The 21,031-nt window shown below is 43.0% G+C and overlaps 1 protein-coding gene across 1 annotated transcript in view; it reads right to left on the reverse strand.

Moving 5' to 3' along the window:
- The window catches only part of LOC120475491 (uncharacterized), a 28,552-nt gene extending 8,732 nt beyond the window's left edge, over positions 1-19,820 (reverse strand). Inside the window, exons 1-16 of the mRNA XM_039666180.2 lie at positions 19,617-19,820; positions 19,081-19,152; positions 18,885-19,008; positions 17,427-17,526; positions 16,773-16,895; positions 15,092-15,208; positions 12,745-12,905; positions 10,985-11,131; positions 10,809-10,911; positions 10,610-10,738; positions 8,646-8,831; positions 7,109-7,335; positions 5,274-6,047; positions 5,106-5,199; positions 3,196-3,303; positions 1,332-2,798 (exon numbers count right to left, since the gene is read on the reverse strand). Of these exons, the coding sequence (XP_039522114.2) occupies positions 1,332-2,798; positions 3,196-3,303; positions 5,106-5,199; positions 5,274-6,047; positions 7,109-7,335; positions 8,646-8,831; positions 10,610-10,738; positions 10,809-10,911; positions 10,985-11,131; positions 12,745-12,905; positions 15,092-15,208; positions 16,773-16,895; positions 17,427-17,526; positions 18,885-19,008; positions 19,081-19,152; positions 19,617-19,665 (3,981 nt within the window). The 5' untranslated portion in view covers positions 19,666-19,820. The remainder of the gene's footprint in view (positions 1-1,331; positions 2,799-3,195; positions 3,304-5,105; positions 5,200-5,273; positions 6,048-7,108; positions 7,336-8,645; positions 8,832-10,609; positions 10,739-10,808; positions 10,912-10,984; positions 11,132-12,744; positions 12,906-15,091; positions 15,209-16,772; positions 16,896-17,426; positions 17,527-18,884; positions 19,009-19,080; positions 19,153-19,616) is intronic.
- Positions 19,821-21,031: the final 1,211 nt, after the last annotated feature.

Here is a 21,031-nt window from a genome sequence, read left to right on the forward strand (position 1 = left end):
CAAACACGGGTGACTTTTATGGCATTGGGTATGTGAACACAAAAAAAATTGAGGTCATGATCTGAACAGGCTAAGTGGTCATAAAAAAAAAAAAGTCACTTGTGCTCTTCGGTCAAAAATGACCCCCATAGGAAATGAATGGGAAATTGACAAAAACACAAAAACTTGAATTTTTGTGTGTGCAATCTACAAATGGGCCACGATGCAGAAAAAAAGCTCAGCATTAAAGGGGTGACACTCTAAAATATCAAAAATGCAAAACAGACATACCCACCCCTACACACACACACTTTTATAAACAAAAACACCAATAAATTGTGATTAAAGAAATCTGTTTTGAATATTTAAAAATCACAGCTTCTTCAGAAAATTACAAAACTTGGTGACTTTTATGGCATTGGGTATGTGAACACACAGAAAAATTGAGGTCATGATCTGAGCATGACAAGTGGTCTTAAAAAAAATAGTCACACTTGTGCTCTTCGGTCAAAAATGACCCCCATAGGACATGAATGGGAAATTGTAAAAAAAAAAAAATGAAAAAAAAAAAAATTGTTTTGTTTGTCAGAATTTTTGTTTCTCAAAAAATATTTCTTATAAAAAAATTGACAGCTTCAACTATATATTCAAATCCACCAACAACAAAAAATGTGTTCATAAACATCTGGGGAATTCACATGCCTCTCCATAGAGAGCTGTACATGCCATCTAGTGGTTACACCATGATTCTACGCTTTTTCTCTATACTGTAACCAGATGGTGCTAATTTTCTTCAAAAAAAATTTTTTTTCTGAAGGCCCAGACTCTATATTAAACTAAAATACTGCATTAATATTTTTTTGAAAAAAATAATATATATATATATATATATATATATATATATATATATATATATATATTTTCCCCCATGGCAAAAATAAACCATACATATTAATAAATTCAATTAAATTGTCTCAAAATACTAAACTAAAAAGAATAAATATTATAGAACAAAAATAAATTGCATTGGTTATACTGGGATGGAGAAAGTTTCATTTTTAGGTGTTTTAGGAAGATAACAAGTGTGACTCCGAAACGAAGAGCACCTGAGGGTTAAATCGGACTCGTTCAGAAACACTGATTTGGTAAGGAAACACTGAGATGTACAGCTTTGTTTGAAACTATTGTTGTTGAAAGACAACAAAAGCATAATTAAGTTAAAATAAAAGAAGTGCACCGTCATCAAAGTGTGCAGTGTTTTCAAAATGAGTGACACTCAACACAAATTATGCGATCACAGACACACACATCCCGATATAGCCCAGCGCGAGTGCTCTGGCCCTGGTGCGCACCTGTCTGTGTGTGTCCAGCTGGAGTGCAGATCTGCAGGCCGCTCTCGTGGAGCCTCCACCGGCACGGGACACACCCTCACGGCCCACACACGGCCCGGCCGCGTCCTCCTGCATCTCTGGGATCTCCGCGCCGCAGGTCTCTCCGCGGCGCAGCACTGCGGTGTTGTTGTTGTTGTTCTGCATGTACAGGCTTTGAGATGTGCTCTGTGCGCAGGCGGCGGGCGCGGCCGACTCCACCGGTGCTCGTGTGTGTTCAGAGGCTGGCGGCGGTGTCTCGGAGCGGCCGTCGAGAGGAACGGGCCTCCGCGGTGCAGCCACTGGAGCGACCAGGACACCGCCGGGATCAAACGCATCTCGCACCGCACCGCTGTTCTGGGTCAAGGACGCTCCACTAGCCTCCAGCGTTGCTTCACTAGCAGTAGCCTCTAGCTGACCTTCACTAGCACAAGCGTCCAGCTCATCTTCACTAGCACTAACCTCCAGCTCATCTTCATTAGCACTAGCCTCCAGCTCATCTTCATTAGCACTAGCCTCCAGCTGCGCTTCACTAGCCTCGAGCTCCTCTAGCTCAGCTTGACCAGAATCACCACCGTCTGTACAGACGCAGAAAGACGTCTCACTCTCGGGACGCTCAGAATGGCCGCTTGAGCCTTCACTGGTGTCCATATCTTCCAGTTTCTGATCAGGAGAAGAAATAACATTTAATACAAAAGGCTCTCCTTGGCCAGACGGGGCTTCCTGAAGGGATTCTGAGTCGGGAGCTGCAGGACCTCCGATCCCAATCTCACTCAAGCTCGTGTTGGGAATAGACCCGCTTGTTGAACTCAAAGGCTCTGGAGTCACACTCACGTCTGAGAGACTGGCATCTTCAGCTCGATCTGGAGTCAAACTCGCGTCTGAGAGACTGGCATCTTCAGCTCGATCTGGAGGCGATGGACTGGCACGCCGTGTTTGACGGGTTGATTCGGGCCTGCAGTTCCTCAGCAGCTCACCGTCCAGATCTTTCAGCTTCGAGTTCCTCTCCATGACCGAACACTTGACCACTCTGCGACCTTTGCTTGAGCTCATCCTCGCCTTGTTCTTCATCTCTCTGCTCAGGCTTCTCTCCATCTTCTCCACCTCCCGTCTCTCATCCTCCAGCTGTGCCAGGAACATCCTCCTCTCCCTATCGGAGCTGCGGGTGGTCACATGACCCAGCGGCTCAGTCTCAGTGCAGTGCAGCGCTTCCAGTTTCAACTGCTCCTCCATTATTTGCTCATCAAGAACTTGAAGATCTCGAAGGATCCCACGTCGGTCCACCTCAGGAGATCTGGTGTCCAGCTGCACAGGCCTTTCATCGCCCAATCCAGGGGCGTCGGAGTCGCTTTCACTAGTTCTCAGAGTCTCGGAGCCTGTAGAAGAGGGTTCACTCTGAAGGACATCATCCAATCCAATCACGCCAGACTCCACCAGATCTTGTGGGGACATCTGGAACAAAAAGTTTAAGATCAATTATTCATACGTTATCATTCAAACGGTTTGGCACTAAACCCCTGGTAATCACAACTATCTACCGCCCCCCCAAACCAAACCCTGCATTCCTCTCTGAGCTATCCGAATTCCTCTCTCAACTGTGACCCATATCACCATCCATTCTTCTACTAGGTGACTTCAATATTGCACTGCATATTGACTGCACAGCTTCCAAAACAACCACCGACATCCTACAATTTTGAATTGCCTGTAAAGCGTCTTTGACAAGTGTCTAGAAAAGCGCTCTAAAAATTAAATGTATTATTATTATTATTACTTCTTAGTTTCTAACACAAACCAAAGAGCACACACACCAACTGTTTCATTAACCCGACCTCCCCGAGAGACTCACCGCACTGTGCTGGCGTGCTTCGGTCCACTCGGGCCAGTGCTTGTGCAGATCCTCGGACCGCAACAGCTCATCCAGAACCACCTCCTGTGCAAGCACATCCTCTTCCTCCTGAAAACACCACATCATAATCAGGCCAATCGCTTCAGCTGCAGGGTCACCGAGCAGGGCAAGGAGAAAAGCACAACTTTTAGCTGTTAAAGGAGTAGTTCACTTTTGAAAAAACTTTTGCTGATAATTTACTCACCCCCGTGTCATCCAAGATGTCCATGTCTTTCTTTCCTCAGTCGAAAAGAAATTAAGGTTTTTGATGAAAACATTCCAGGATTTTCTCCATATAATGGACTTCAATGGGGTCCAAACGGTTCAAGGTCCAAAAGACAGTTAATATCAGTTTCAGATGCAGCTTCAAATGTCTTTAAACGACACCAGACGATGAATAAGGGTCTTATCATGCGAAACGAGCGGTTATTTCAAAACTTATTCCAAAAATGTAACTTTTCTAAGGACAAATGCTAGCCTTGCTCTATTCTGTGAGGCGCGTTTGTAACGTCACGTAATACGTAATTACGTTCAAAAGGTCACGGGCGACGTAGCCGGAAGAATCAAAATCGTCCGACATCGTTGTTTTACCTTTTAATTCCTTTTTTTGTAAACGGCGTTTGAGTTAGTTTGCACGGTCAACCTATGCGTTCAACTTGTAAACACTGACGCTGTACTTCCGGCTACGTCGCCCGTGACCTTTTGAACGTAATTACGTATTACGTGACGTTACAAACGCGCCTCACAGAATAGAGCAAGGCTAGCATTTGTCCTTAGAAAAGTTACATTTTTGGAATAAGTTTTGAAATAAGCGATCGTTTCGCATGATAAGACCCTTATTCATCGTCTGGTGTCGTTTAAAGACATTTGAAGCTGCATCTGAAACTGTTATTAACTCTCTTTTGGACCTCGGACCGTCTGGTTCCCATTGAAGTCCATTATATGGAGAAAAATCCTGGAATGTTTATCAAAAACCTTAATTTCTTTTCGACTGAAGAAAGAAAGACATGGACATCTTGGATGACACGGGGGTGAGTAAATTATCAGCAAAAGTTTTCAAAAGTGAACTAATCCTTTAACTGCAAGCCAAGGAGAAAACTTCAGCTGAAGTCACAAATTATCTTTTGGATGAAATTAAGAGATTTCTGTTCCTCCATCGCAACTACCACTTTGACCCAAAAAAAATAAAATAAAAAAAAAGAGCATAAAACAAATCTATATGAGCGGTTTAGTTTTGGCTGAACTAACCCTTAGTATTAGTGTTTTCCAGACAAGGCCATCATTATTGTGGTTTGATGGTTAATGGTCTAATAGGTTGTGTTCACACTAATGCCCAGATCTATATCAGATATAACAGACAGTTCACATCCGTAGATGCATTTAACCACTTAGTCACACAGCAGAGAACTGCAAGCATGCTTCAGAATAAACAAGCACTTATTATCCCTTTAAAGCTGCTTTGAAACAATCTGTATTGCATAAAGCACTATATAAATAAAGGTTACTTGACGTAAGCATTTGAGAGCAGATGTCTGTCAGCGAGTGAGTCGTGTTTTCAAATAAACTTAAAGCATTTAAAAGCGGTTTGTTTAAATCATGGCAGGTGCTCTTGCACTGTCGAGCAAGAGCACGTTTGGCTCGGTGAACAAAGGGACAACAACCTAGATAGATGAAAAAAGGTAGAAACTACTAAAGTAACAAAAACTAAACAATGTTAATAAAAAATAAGAGATTCTACTCTGTTCAGTTATGAAATCCATATCATAGTGTACATGTCATTGATGATTCTAGATTCATGTGCACCGCTAGGAGAGAGGCTACATCACGCGCTTCATAAACCTGTCGAAGCGTAACCCAGAACGGGCACTCACCTGTAAGATCTCAGCGGTTCGCTCTAACGTCGTCTCCACCTCCTTCAGCTCTTGCTGCTCTCGCTCAGCCCAGTCGCCCAGAGACACGTCCACCCTACCCAATACAGGAGGACACAAGTCTTTAAACAGGCCACACCACAATTACACACCGTTAGTGGCCAGCCTTACCGCTCGAGAGAGTCCCGCCTGAGGTTGTGCAGGTCGAAGGAGTCCCACTGGAGCGAAGGATCCCCGTCCACACTGCAGCTGGGCTTCTCCTCACTGTCCGTCAGTGTGCTGGACAGGACATTCCCCACAGGGGTCAGCTCCGACTCCTCGAAGCTCGGGTGCGTCTGCGTCGGACTCCGCGGGAGGGAGGAGCCGGGCGTAATGGTCACCGTGTAGGAGCTCTCCAGGTCATCTATCGGGAGGCTCAGCCAGGGGTTTCTGGGTAGCGTGGACGAGCGCTTCACTTTGATCTCCAGGTTCACGGAGTCGGAGGTTATTTTGGGGACGATCTGAATGCTGGCCCGCTGTAACCCGAACCCTCGTTCTTCTCGCTCCTCGGAGTCAGACACGCTCACAATGTCCTCGTGAACCTGCTTCGACGTGAACGCAGAGTCTCCGTTTCCCAGAAACCTCGGGAGATTCTCCCTCCTGCTCGGGTGATGCAGATGAGTGTTTCCTGCCCCGTCGAAGCCGGAGTCGAAGGAGCTGAGCGAGGGCGGTTTGGCTGCGGCTGGCGAGGCCTCCACCGAGGGCCAGCGGGACACCACGAGCGCCGGCCGCACGAGGCCCGAGTCTGCAGCCGGACTGCAGGTGTGCTGCTGGTCCTCGGGGGAAGTGATGTCAGAGCTCCTGTGGTGACCCTTCAGGTACTCGTACTGCCACTGGAGGGCGAGGTGAAGGTCATGAAGGGGAACCGCACCCGTGGAGGTCAGGAGTCTCCTCAGGGTCATGCATCTGTGGACCGACATCAACATACAAGCTTGTGTCCGCCATTCACCAAGGAGTTTCTGGATGACACCCAACAGGATTTCTAGTAGAGCCCGACCGGTAAAGGATTTTGAAGGCCGATACAAATATTTTGGGGGTTTAAAATCCGATATATCGGCCGATATTTTTTTTTATTAAATATTGTTGGATTTCACACACGTGTAAGAGAAAAGCTAACTTTTCTGCACAAGATACGTTTGGTACTTTTTCTCTATGTCTAAACGTTCACTCCTCGAAAGTCTAACTTACATTTTACATTTGTAACTAGAGATATGCTAGTTATAAATACAGTAATCATTACTTTATTTAATGATTAAATTCATTCGAAAAAGTTCAGAAAAAGTTTGGCAGAAAAAGGCAGAAAAAAAAGAAAAGGCAGAAAAAGTTCATTGTGGTTTCCAAGCTCATTAATGTTAACGTTAGCGGTCTTCCACTGATGATCGTGGCATTAGCTAGCTTTGTGGTTAGCTAGTCTATGATGAGCCATAATTTAGCAATAGATATCATACTGCAAATTGTAAAACACACATTTTCAATATAACAGGCCAAGGAGAGATGATTGAAGCGTGTTTCGTCCGTTATTATTTTATTTTTTAAATATTCATTTATCGGCCATTATAACTGCCGATACCGATATTATGGAAAAAAAATCGGCCGATATATCGGTCTGGCTCTACTTTCTATAAACACTTTTCACATCTACAGGGGTTCTCTCAGTAGTAGCAGAAGTCATCATAGTTGGGTAAATTAAAATGGTGAACAAACAACATTTTTGTTTGTTTGCTATTAGAGCAGTCGGAAATGCAAAAAAATCTTAATTCACAATAGCATTTCTATGACTTTCCAAAATAGGAAGCAATGGAGAGATTGACTCATAGGTTAGAGGACATGAGCGCTCCTTCAGCTGCTGTGTTCGATCTGTGGCCTGTTCTCTCTCAGGTCATACATGTGACCACAGTAAGATGACCTGACCGATATCCGGAGGTGTGCTGAGAGACACCCCAGGCCTGTGTAAGTGTGCAGCGCACCTGTGTGAGAGCTGCGTGGCGTCCTGCTGAAGGCTGGGTTGGCTCATGTTGTGTGCGAGGCGTGCCAGCGTCAGCAGCTCCTGCTCCTCTGGGCCGGGGTCTCTCCTGAGGAAGGCCTGGACTCCCGGTCTCCTCGAGCCGCCCTCGGCCGGACCCCCGCAGTGCTCACTCCACAGCAGCTCCTGCAGGAGGCCCGCGCACAGCACACGCTCACACCAGCTCTTGCACTGAGAAACACACACTCATTTAGATATACACACAATATAAACCATCATCCTTAAGAAAACAAACTGCTGAAACCACTAAGAGTAATGCGTTTAACTTGGTTTAGGTTACGGCTGCAGTACTTGGTGAAAACTACAAATAAAACCCAATTATTTCATTTTTGGATTAAAAATCTGGTTTGCTATTCATGTTTGAAGGGATGCACAGTTTGGGGGAGTATGCGTGTGTTTGGAAAATATAGGTTTCATACAAAAATTAAATAGTACTTGTGCATTTTTTTATAATAAACTTAATTCTGTAGCTTTTCAAATCACTTTTTCCACCACAGCAATAATCTGCCAAGAGTCGTCTTTGAAAAGAGAGCAAACTGAATAAATGAATGATAATGAATAAATGGATAATAAATATTGTGTAGATATAAATTAGTACCATAAAACCCCTGATAATGTTTTATATTTATTAGTATTTTTAAACTTAAATCAGGGCCTTTGCAGCCAGTCTGGGTCACATTTTACTTGACCGTGTTCATCCGTCTAATTTTTCGAGTTTCTACCAGATGGATTCGTACCGAATTATACAAATTGTCCCACACCCATTAAAGGAGTAGTTCACTTTTATAAAAACTTTTGCTGATAATTTACTCGCCCCCATGTCATCCAAGATGTCCATGTCTTTCTTTCTTCAGTTGAAAAGAAATTAAGGTTTTTGATGAAAACATTCCAGGATTTTCTCCATATAATGGACTTCAATGGGGTCCAAAAGACAGTTTCAGTGCAAACTGTTCAAAGGGCTTTAAACGATTCCAGACGATGAATAAGGGTCTTATCAAGCGAAACGATCGCTCATTTAATAAATAAATAACAAAGTTTAAGTTTTATAAGCTCAAATGCTCGCCTTGCTCTGTTCTGTGATGCGCGTTCGTGACTCTCCTGTTCGAACTCGTTCATCAAAATGAACAAATCTTTTTTTTCGAGTCATGACTCGAAGGGTCCTTATTCATCGTCTGGAGTCGTTTAAAGCCCTTTGAACAGTTTGCAATGAAACTGTCATTTAGACCTTGAACTTTTTGGACCCCATTGAAGTCCATTATATGGAGAAAATCCTGGAATGTTTTCATCAAAAACCTTCATTTCTTTTCGACTGAAGAAAGAAAGACATGGACATCTTGGATGACACGGGGGCGAGTAAATTATCAGCAAAAGTTTTTTTTAAAGTGAACTACTCCTTTAACAGCAGCGTTCCCCTGTTCATAAGTGGCTACCCCTGTGTGAATGTGCACATGCTAGCGCTGAGCCTGGCGGCGGTGTCGTACTCGGTCGCGGGCGTGATGGAAGTCCACGGCGCTCCTCAGGGTCAGGTCCAGACGCCGGGCCGCAGAGCACAGGTTCTGCTTCAGCCTCTCCAGGTCCTGCAGCCACGGCAGCGCAGGCGTCCGCTCCGCCTCGGGGACCGTCTCCGCCAGCGTGTGCATGACGTCATCCGCGCGCCGGACCAGCGCCTGGGCAGAGGAGACAGACGTGAGGTTAGCGGACGCCGCAGCAAAGGGCCGATCAGGTGTTGGGAAGCACATCCACAGAGAAGCACACAACCACCATTAAACAGCAGATCTCTGGAAACTCCTGCATCTGCCTGATTAGGACACGCCATCTAATTCAATACATCAGATATTCATGCTTTCTGGAGATTAGATCAAGTTTATTTGCACAAAAAAGTTAAACATTTGTAAGAAAGTTATTTTTGGTTTGTTAGTTTTCGGAGCTTCATCATGGGGCCCTCTGCAACCAAGTCAGTGTTTCCCCTACCATTGTTTTAGGGGGACGGCCCGCCCACCCTAAAATGCTGACGAAATCCAGTCATAAAAAAGGATTTTACTGTATATTTGAGGAATAAATAGAAAGCGGTTCAGTACACTTGAAATAAAAATCACGATATAGACTAGTGTGTGTGAATATTAAACCACAAATACTATTTAAATACGAATCCTGTTCGTATGAATCGTATGTTCCGTGTGAATGAATAGTTTCAACGGCTCTTCAGAAATGATTGAACTTCCTCTCCAGGGTCTAGATCCACTCTGAAAGTCACTTCGTGATCATTAAACCGCTTCATTTGTGAAACTATCATCATGACAAACACACAGAAACTCCAAAGGGCTTCACGGCAACCCGTCGTTGGTTCGGTTTATAAAAGTTCGGTTTAACTTGACAGAAATATATTACTGTTGTACAGTAGAAATAGGAAATGTCCAGATGTAATAATACATTAACACTAATACAAATAAATTATGAATTTTTTTAAACAAACCTGAATTTAAGGAATAATCCAGGTTTTAATTTTAACAGTAAAGCTCATCATTGTGCAGCACATTATTTGACAAAGTTTATGATAAAATTAGTGTTTAAGGTCTTAATTTTATTACCAGCAAAAACAGAATTAGTGTGAATTTTTTTCATACATCTATACGTTTAAAAAAATTAATACATGATTTGAATTATTATACATTATTTTTGATGTTTGATAATAAAAAAAATACCCCCCCCCCCCATTTAAAAAAAAAAAATGATATATATAGATATATATATATATATATATATTATGAATGCATATGTAAGAATGTGTCAGTTGTTGAGCCAAATAATCTTATATGTTAAATAAAACACAAAGAAAAGCCACATTTTTTTTACAAGTTTGTATTAACAAACAAAAAAACAGTTTGCCAGTGAAGTAAAACTGTTTCAGGACCACAAACAGCGATAGTGCTGAACAGGTCAAGTGTGCTCAATCAGTGCCACACACAAGCAACAAAGCAATTCATCACATCTCATTCATTGTACAGGTTGGACAATAATAATAATAATATTAGAGCTAAGATTATCACCAATAAACACACGATTTTGCCCAATATTCAAGAGTGTGTGCAGAGTTTGGATCACGCATCTCTGTATAGATGATCATTATCGCCATAATTCCAGTTGGCATGGCTAGCCGAAGCGATACAACTCTGTATAGAACGGTGTGGTGTTGGCGGTCTGATGATCGATGCGACCAAAGACAATCAATCAAAACTTTAGCTGGACAATAACTTTATTCTAGAGCCGTCATAAAGCCAAGACGATCTCTGTTAGTCATTTCCCATCATCTCTGTAAAGCAGCTTTGGATCAATGTACATTGTTAAAAGCGCTATATAAATGCAGACGACATGTGAGCGTGTGCCCGAGGAGGGTGATGTGATGTGTGTGTGTGTGTGTGTGTGTGTGTGTGTGGAGGGTCTGTACCATGGCGTGAGTGTAGACGGACGCCTCAAAGGTCAGCAGTTGCTCCTCGGCCCCGTGTGTGTCTTCAGCCACTTCAGTCATGTAGGCCTGCAGCTTCTGCCGGTGCAACGCCACCATCTGCTCCTGGATCTGACACACACACACACAGCTGTTACACACACCCGTCCTCAGATTAACACTGTGTGTGTGTGTTCCTGACCTGTCGAGCCTCTCTCTGCAGACGCAGCATCTGTAGCTGGACCTGAGCTCTGGAGAACACCCGAGTCCACAGCAGCTCCACCTTCTGCACCGCTGACCTGATCCTGACACACACACACACACACATCTGTACATGCGCTTCTGGAGTCTCAGCTGCACACACACACACACACGTACCGGTTATAGTTGCGCAGCATCTCCAGAGCGGTGTGTGTGTAGAGGACTGTTCCAGCCATGGCCTGAAAGCAGGGGTCGCTCTCCGGGAAACGCAGCTTCTCCAGCAAACACTCACAGTGCTTCAACAGGTCATCTAAACCGAGATCCCTACACACACACACACACACACACACCTGCTCTCAGATCTCCGGCAGACGCATTACAGTGGGGTCTGTGACCCGCAGGTCTTTGCATAAAGATTTCAACCCAAAAGAAAAGGCAGTTTTCATAGATCATTTAGAACATGATTTAACCCTTGTGCATCCTTATGGACATTGTCTTTCAGTTTTGTTTTTTTGACCACTTTGTCTGTGTTAAAGCTAACTGCAAAAAACTTGGCACAGGTGTGTTTTTATTGGAATTTTACTATTTCTCCGTCATTTTCTTAAAATATTTTTTTGCATTAGGTACAATAATACTCCCTCTCAGCGCCTTCTGGACAAAAATGTCCCCATTGAAACCCATTAAAACTGCCATTTTTAATCCCCCATTCAGTTAACTATAAAATTATGCAATCTTTGTTAAGAATGGTAAAATGGTAAATGGACTGCATTTATATAGCGCCTTCATAGACCTAATGGCCACCAAAGCGCTTTACATTTGCCTCACATTCACCCATTCACACACTCATTCACACACCGACGGCGGTGTCAGCCATGCAAGGCGCCAGCCAGCTTAAGAGGCTTTCATTCTGATGGCAAGGCTTCAAAATTTTATTTTTTACTATTTTTTATCAGATGGTGTCATTTTTTTTAAGTTTGGCCTATAAAACAAATATCGCTTTATTCCTGTTTTCTGCTTTGCCATACTATAGAGCCAACTGGATAAATTATGCAACGATATTTGTGTCGGTGTGTTGGTATGGATGTCAGAGTGTGGTTAGTATGTGTGTTATAAAAAAATATGTGTGTGTGTGCGCATGTGTGTGTTTGTAACACTGAGAGAGAAAAACTGCAAATTCAGATCCAATCACTGTGAGCTCCAGTGGGGTTTTGCTGCCACCCAATGGGGAAAATATGTTACTACACCCAAACAAACTGTTACCCAAAGCTCATTTTTTGAGATCATCCTCAAATTTGAAACACAACCTATTTAGATTTATGGCAGTTTTGAGTTCAACCTGATTTATAAAATATATATATTATATAAAATAATTTTCATAAACTTATACCTATAACTTTTTCTTGGATTTACTTTTTTTTTTTTTTTTACTTCAGCAATAATCTGCAAAGGGTCTTCTTTAAAATGATACCAAACTTAAGTCTGTGCTCCCAAGCATCACATTTTAGGACAGTTTTTTTGACATGGACATTGTCCTCTTTTTACCCATGTGTAACTTTTTTTAATTGATGCACAAGGGTTAATGTTTTGCTGCTTGCTTGATCAACACTATACACAGAAGTACTGAACGCATGGTTTATATTTAGTGCCTGTAAACGTGAATACATCCAACACAGATTGTATAACTCCTGTGTATCAAGAACAATGTTGACAAAACACAAGTTTTGGATTTGATAGAAGTAATGAATAAATGTGCCTCTTCAGTGTACGGTCCTCCTCTCGAGTTAAACTCTGACACTGTGTTATACAGTAAACTGCATGATTGTGTGTTTCATCATAGCGCTCTACACGAGACTCAATGACTGAGGGATAAAGATCGGATCTGAGACTATCTAGTGGGATTCGTGAGCACTACTGGGTTTAGTGACACACACACACACCTCCTCAGCTGCTGGAAACGGGCCTGGTTGAGCGAGCAGAAGTCCCGCAGCCGCTGGAGGTCATCAGGAACGGGGAGCTGAGAGAGCGACTGAAGAGTGGAGATGCAGGAGGGCAGTCTGTTCACCACCAGCAGGAACTCCTGCACAAACGCATCCATCACCTGCACACACACACACACATTAACCCTCATCCTTCCCTCGTTCTTAAAGGGATACTCCACTTTTTTTGGAAATAGGCTCATTTTAAATCTCCCTCAGAGTTAAACAGTTGAGTTTTACCATTTTCGGATGTATTCAGACGATTTTCGGATATTTAGAAGAATATTAGTATCCAGACAGTTTCTGCTCTCATTGACTTCCATAGTAGGAAAAAAATATACTATGGAAGTCAATGAGACCAGAAACTGTCTGGACACTGATATTCTTTTAAATATCAAAAAAAAAAAAAAAAAATCAGCAGATTACATTCGAAAATGGTCAAACTCAACTTTTTAACTCTGAGGGAGTTGTAAAATGAGCCTATTTCCAAAAAAAAGTGAAGTATCCCTTTAACACATCTTTCCCTCACGGAACGAAAAAAAAACCCTGTAGCCCTAAAATTCTCCATCTTTTAATGCAATTTTTTTATTTTATTCACCTTTAAATTCTTAGATTTGATAAATATTAATTTTAGCACATTCCTCACATACTTTCAACTTTAACTCAATTTCATGCAGAACCCTTTTAATTCAGCTCAAAATATTACATTGGGCGTCTCTGCCGACCTCTTGTAGGGGAAAAATATCTATACCATGATAACTCCTGACTGTGGGCACTAGATGGCCTTATAGCTCTAGTCCAATCAGAGTCACTCCTGTAGCGCATCACTACAGTGTCAAAGCAGCGATACAGAGAACAGGACATCATGCGACAGTCGCTTCCAGAACAATAGTGTTAGTCCAGCTTAAGTTCAGGGATGTAAAAATCCTGTACAATAAAAGTTATTTAGTTGATATAGCCGCTCTGGAGAAGCCTGTGATGTCATCGTCCAGCTCAGCTCCCATATAGAGAGCCTAAGTCCCACCATGGGACCTTATTTTGGAAAAATATTGAATGGTAGTCAATGGCGAGAGACAACGAATATTTTGATCTGGTTTGAATTGTGCCCTGAATTACACATATGATGTTTGTCCATTTAAAAGATACATTTGAAAGTGAAGAAAGTGGCAGTTTGATGTGAAACCGTTGAGGTATAAGACTGTAAAAATACGCAATTACAAAAGACTACAAACCCCAAAGGCGCACATTTTCTCTCAATGAATGAAGCTAACTTTACTGAGGCTAATGTCTGTCATTGTTTCTACAGTCTTACGTTATAATCGTAACGTTACGAGTGTTTTGTACCAGACTGCACACACACGAGCAGCGGATCTCACTCGTTGTTTCACTTCTTGGGAGATGTAGTTCACAGAGCGATTTTCACATAAAACTAAATGTTACTCTTCTGTTTTATGACAAACTGTGACGTTTTTGACTTTCAGAATTATCTTTTAAATTGACAAACATCATATGTGTAATTGAGGGCACAGTTCAGACGGAATAAAAAGATAAGTCGTCTCTCGCCATTGACTACCATTCATATTTTTTCCAAAATAAGGTCCCATGAGCCGGAAGCGGAGGGGCGGGACTTGGGCTCTCTATAATGGAGTCTATATCCACATTTCCACTGAAATTACCCAGAACAGTGTGTGCCAGGAGGAACGGTTCCCCCAGTCAGATCTATGAGGCGTGATCAACCCCTGAAGAGAGGCCGCGGCGAGGACAAGCACGGGTGTGTGTGTGTGTGTGTGTGGGGCTCTTTCACTTGCTAATGACTACAGATGATGGTCCTCTGATGCTTCTCCAGACAATACACACAATAGAGCCGATCATGATGAATACACTGAGTCACACACACACTAAACATGCACATAGTGAACAGTGGCGGGTCTGGGGAGTGAAGCGTGCGTCAGCGCTGTTATCTAAGGCCATCGAGCCGATCATGAGACCTGCAGTGGCGTGACTGATCTATCCTGAGCCAGAGAATCAGACATGACCAACACACACACACACACACACACACACACACACACACACAGTTCTGCAGCGCCTGGGTGTTTCGGATCTGAAAAGGCTGGAGGGACAAACACAGGCCATCACATGAACTCAGATATCAGGCCTTATCGTCCCACACACACACACACACTTATGATGATGGCGGGGTCTTTCATTAGACTTGCTGATTCTGATCTGAGTCTAATCATGAAAACACCACACAAATCTTTCTGCATGCAGTGCAGGTTCCTCACACACACACACACTCGTGTACCTTGACGAAGGCGGCCCAGCTCTGATGGCAGTATATGAGGTATCCACCCAGACTGGACGGTAACTGGCTTCTGTCGATGTAGTTGGACAGCTCGAACACTTCTTTGAGGAAGATGTGCTGTAAACATGCAGGAGAACACACACACATTAGTGTTAACCCCTCACACACACACACACACACACTAGTGCTGGGAGTGATTCAGATTCACAAGCTCAGGCTTCAGTATCGGTTCATCTGGTAAGAGTTCAGGTATATTCATCATATTAAAACGCTCATCTTACTCGTATTAAAGAAGCGTGTGTTCAGCCTCGTGTGTGTTTGAGCAGCGGTGGCTGTGTTGGTGTGACCAACACACACACACACAGCGCTAGCACACACACCATGATCGATTAAACAGCGGCCGTCATAACTTGCACTGGGGACAGATTTATAATATGCTCTGGAGTTATCCTCATGTAATGAAAGGGTTGTTTCACAGCCGAGGATGGAGGAAACACACACACACACACGAGCTGAAGCACATGTCTGTGTGTGTGTGTGTGTGAAGGATGCTGTTGAGTACAGCCTGCTTTACATGATTTAGCAAAACCGTTACACAGCAAATATAGACACATCTGGATCCGAGACCAATTAGGAGAGGGCACGGCGTACACTTTCATAGGGCCCGATAATTTCAGAGATGGCAGAATTGGCCAATTAATGCTGAATCTAGTGTAGGCGTGGAATTTACATATTTGGAATGAAATTGTGTTTTTGTGTGGGAGAAGAACGCATGTCTGGGGAAAATGCAGAGAGACGGGGAAGCAAATCTGTGCGACACAACCCCTCCCGTCATTTCAGCTCATGACGCCATCAAAACAATAGCCGCGTTTCCACTGAAAGCATGGCGAAGCGGCTCTCCACGGCTCTGCTTTCGTCGACGAAAAAGTTAAGAAACTCACATACACACAAAGTCCCCTCCGTGCACATCTGTCTGAGGTGCCGGACCGAGTGTGTGTCCGAGACGAGAGCGCGCGAGAGCTCAACAGTGCGGTGTTATGTTGCATAATGCAGTATGTCATTTTAAGAGTAAATGCCTATTTTATTTGTGACATTTTAATCATTAACATTAAAAGCTCTTTTTACAAAAAAAATAACATTAAAGGGTAAAAAAACCCTGAATTCCCAAAAATTAAAACGGAAATGGAATTTGCAAAAATTAAAATAGAAAAAACGGAATTTGGGAAAAAATAAAACGGATTTTATAGGGCCCTGGTTTCACCTTTAGATTCAGGCCGGCTTGACGCTTGTGTTCATAATGAAAGCCTCAGTTTGATTTCATGGTTTAACAATTTATAGCTACTTATTTGTAATTTTTGCTCTGTTCTGACATTTGAAGGATTGGTTTGTGGAGTAAAGGGAAAATAGCCAAGTTAACGGCTAATGTTAGTAAATGTTTAGTTTAATGTACCAGTATTTAATACCCAAATGAATGTTTGTTTGCATCTGCAAGGTTATCAGTGTTTTTGGGGTCGGTGTCTCTGAGACTGCTTCCTCTCCATGTTCAACTCTAGGGCTGAAGATTTACATCAGGGGTTTTAGGGGCGGGATATTCACATAACAATAGTTCAGAGCCGCCACATTCATATGTGTGTGTTCACTCTGAAGAGGACAGTGTGTGTGTGTGTGTGTGTGAACTCACTCTGAAGAGGACGGGCCGGCGCCGCTTGGACCCGCGGGAGCTCAGCAGTTTCACCAGCTGCTTCTGCACTTCTCTCTTCTTGGGCTGAACGATGTACACCGAGTGGATGATCCTCCGCTCACACTGCAACACACACACACACACACACACACACACACGTCAGTCATGTGTGCAGTACGAGATCAGACATGTGACCGACAGCAGCATGTGATCCTCAGACTCAACGCCAGGGAAACTACACACTCGGAGGAAGAGCTCACGCACACACACACACACACACACGCGTATCCCTCAGTGTCCAGGTGCTCTGCCGCGGCTCCAGTAATGCTGCATGTTAAGTCTTGGCACATGAAGACGCATCACGCCGGGTTTGACGTCAATGATGGAAAAGTTATTCAGATGATCTTTCACAAGACCCATTCACAGTCATGTTTAAACCAATCACAGTGGCCACGGTCTAAATAAACTAAAACTACATAAATAAAAACTATATAGAAATGGGTTTGCAAAATAAAAACTCGCATTAATGAACATATAAAGCACAATTAAAAACAATATTAAAAAAAAAACTAATTTAAAAAGCAAAACTATAATAACCTAGGTATGAGGAGTAATTGAGGAGTGATGATGAAGTGTAGTGATCGTGTTGAATACCTCCATCAGCAGAAGAGTGTCCGTGATGAAGCGTGTGATGGGGAGATCAGCTCGTCTCAGGTCCACCGCCACAGACAGCAGGCCGCCCTCACCCCGGATACTGCACACACACACACACACACACACACACTCATGTGGTGAGGTTCACCAGAAACAAAGGCCAAGCTGCTTCACGTCACTATAAAAGCACTTGGTGAAGAAAAAGATGATGAACTGCTCACACACATAAATGTGCCGTTCTGCTGGGATAAACGCATCGCTTATTTTCTAAAAAAAAAAAACAATTAAAAAAACAAAAAAAATACAATAAAATAAAAAAACGTAAATTCTTTAAACCACAGTTGTTGGTCTTGTGCTGGTCAGGCATTGCGTAACCCCGTTGGAAAGGTCACGCTGGACGTAGGTGAAGTCCCGCCCCATTGTTTACAAGCGTGGCGGAGGAGAACCCTTCAAGTGTTATTGTGTGTTGAATAGGGGCGGCAGAGTTCATGAAACCCACGGTTCGGTTCGTGTCACGGTTTTCGGTTCTTGTAGTTTTTTGCTTTAATCTTGAAAACTCCAGAAATGTACTCCAGCATATGATCCACAGCTTAATTATCCACAATTTAGTATACAGTATTAAAAAAAAAATAAAAAAAAGATATTTGTGCACAAACTGAATTTGCCTTGACTTTAAGCACATTATCAGGACCATCTCCGAGGAAAGCTAGGGGAGATTGATTCAGCAAGACAGAATATATTGAGGACATGCTTTTCGTTTATTTGGCAAATAAAGCAATGTGTATCTCTACTACAGGAACAGGAACTTATGTGCAGTTTTAGCACACAAAGATTGAAATTAACTTGCATTTATCAAACTGCCAACTTAGTTTAACCTCAACAGAAAAACAGCATCAACAATGCTTCTGTTCACTGAGAGGGAGGGTAAAGTGCAGTATTAGGAAACATATATTTTTCAAGACACTGAAGACAGACATGAACATCTTGAATGGCATTGGGGGGGGGGGGTGAACGAATTCATTTCATTTTCAGTTTTAGGAGAACTGGTCCTAAAAACACTCATAAATCACCAGGATGACACATGACTCTGCTGTGGAACGTGAAAAATGTCATTCTGACGGTTGCACCAGGTTTCAGCTTAAAAGCATTTGAAGCATGAGCTCCACAGAGAGACACACACACACACACACGCCTGAGAGCAGATTTAGTGCCAAACACACACACACACACACTACACAAACAATCAGAGAAGACATTAAACTGCATTAGAGGTTAATGGTGCCGTTGTGGAGCTCAGAATGACTCCCCACACACACACACACACGTGTTTTATGGAAAAGATCAGCTTGGACATTCTTCAAAACATCTACTGTTCCACAGCAGAGTCACACACACGTCAGGAATGAGTGAAGACTGAGCTTTACCTGGTTACTGTGTGTGTGTGTGTGTGTGTGTTACCTGTGCAGGCGCAGACAGTAGTGTATGAAGTGAGACACCTCCTCTCTGCTCAGCTCCTCGGTGAGTTTACACTGCGCCTCAGCGGGGAACAGGACCAGAGGACAGCCGTGCTGGTCAAACACACCTGCACACACACACACACACACTCGTGAGACACACACACACACTCACACACACCTGATCCGGCGGCTCTTACCGGGGAACACGACCGCACCAGAGTTCAGCACATGCTCTGAGGGCCGGGACGGGGATGAAGGACTCGGGACCCCTGAAACACACACACACACACACACACACCTCAATGACCTGCTCTGAAGCCCAGCTCCACAACACCACAGAAAAACATCCATTTTCTACTTTTTAAAAACTTGGAGTGCCATAATAAACGTCAACTTTCACATAATTTCAGCATGTGATCATTTTGACTTTTTAAAAAGTATAATTATTCCTTAGCAGGTCATACTTCTGACTGACGTCATCACCATTATTGACCACAGCATGATTCAAATTATGGTGCCCTACATCTCTCTCTCTCTCTCTCTCATATCTTCACACGAGCAGAAACACTGTTCAGCACCGCGGAGCGACACACACGCTCACTACACGGTCTAATATACCACAAACCGGGGAGAACACGGTTGACCAGCTCTACAGACTCAAACGGTAACGGTAAAGTGACAGTTGACCCGCTCTCGGAAACGGTAAAGTCCCACAGAAGCACTTGTTGCTCACCTGCACCTGCGCGCGCGCCGTTCATCTTCAGCGCTTCACGCTCTCTCATCTGACGCCTGTGTTTGCACACACACTCCTCCGGGATCTTTATAACACACTGCTCCTGCAGCGGGACAGAGAGAGAGTGCGAGCCGGAGTGGGTTCGAGAGTGTCCGCCATGTTTAGCCCATTCAGCGCTGAGTGACCCGGAGCCGAGCGGCCGCGAGCGCGCCTGCTTTATAACGGACAGCCGGTGGGCGGGGCCACGGGACACGTGAACACGCCCACAAACACGAGCAACGTATGAAAACGTCATTTTCGTATGAAACTGTATTACAAAAAAAAAATCTTACCTAGGAAAACAGGTTTAGTTTTTTTTAACTTATTCACAAATTAATTATAACTGATCAAACATTTCCTTGTTTTAAAATTCCAAACAGATCTGTGCAACTACAAAAGCACAAACAACCCTTCTGTAATAACTTTATTGACATAAGCTGACAAAAACACTCAGTTTGAGGAAACCATACGGGCAAGCCTTGAACATTTATGATAATCAGACCTAAAAGTGGATTGTTTTCTGTCATGTCTGGTAGAACTGGACAGGTCAAACTAATCCCTGTTTACATTACACATGATTAAAAAGTTGTCTTTAAGTTCACAAGCACATGATGTTACAGCAGTCTATAAATCAGACAGAACAGGAAAATCAGCTCTTCAGACACACAGATCCTGTGACAGAAACACCCGAGCGGTTTTAGTTTCAATGACAATTCACCTGACATCAGATCCAACATTTGTGTGTGGGGCCCATATGGGTATGAAATGGGCTGAAAGATGGGCCCCGCGGGTTACATAATGACCCCATGTTAATTGCCTAGAGGAATTTCATGTAGGATTGGTAATAGGCCGGACCCAAGTGAGCAACATGCACAAGACCCATCTCGGGCCCCGCTTTAAAAAGGACTTTAGAAAGATGGTGGCTTCATTACTGTATGTTTACACAGAGATTGAGTTAAATTTGTTGACATTATCTTTATAATGCTGCATTATATGCCAATTGTGAAAACACAGCGTTTTTATCAATAGCTTGCATGCATGTGACTCAAGAAGTATTAAGGATATTCAAATATCTTTTTACAAATTCGTTTTAATTATCATTTTCTTTTAGTATATTTATTAATTAAAGGCACAACATGGTTCAATCCCAGAGAAATAGAAATGTGTATTGACCCATCTGAGAGCCACATAAATATTGTTGAGAGGGTTAGACATAGACAAACATACAAACAATAACATGACATCCAAAAAGACAACAATCCAAGATTTTCCAAAGTTAGTTTAACATTAATAAACAAGAGACTGAACTAAAATATAAAGAGAAATTAAAGAAAAAAAGTTTAAAAAACAAAATTAAAATAAAGAGGCTAAATTTA

This window comes from Pimephales promelas, chromosome 13 (assembly GCF_988280905.1).
Source record: "Pimephales promelas chromosome 13, fPimPro1.hap1.1, whole genome shotgun sequence".
NCBI classification, from domain to species: domain Eukaryota; kingdom Metazoa; phylum Chordata; class Actinopteri; order Cypriniformes; family Leuciscidae; genus Pimephales; species Pimephales promelas.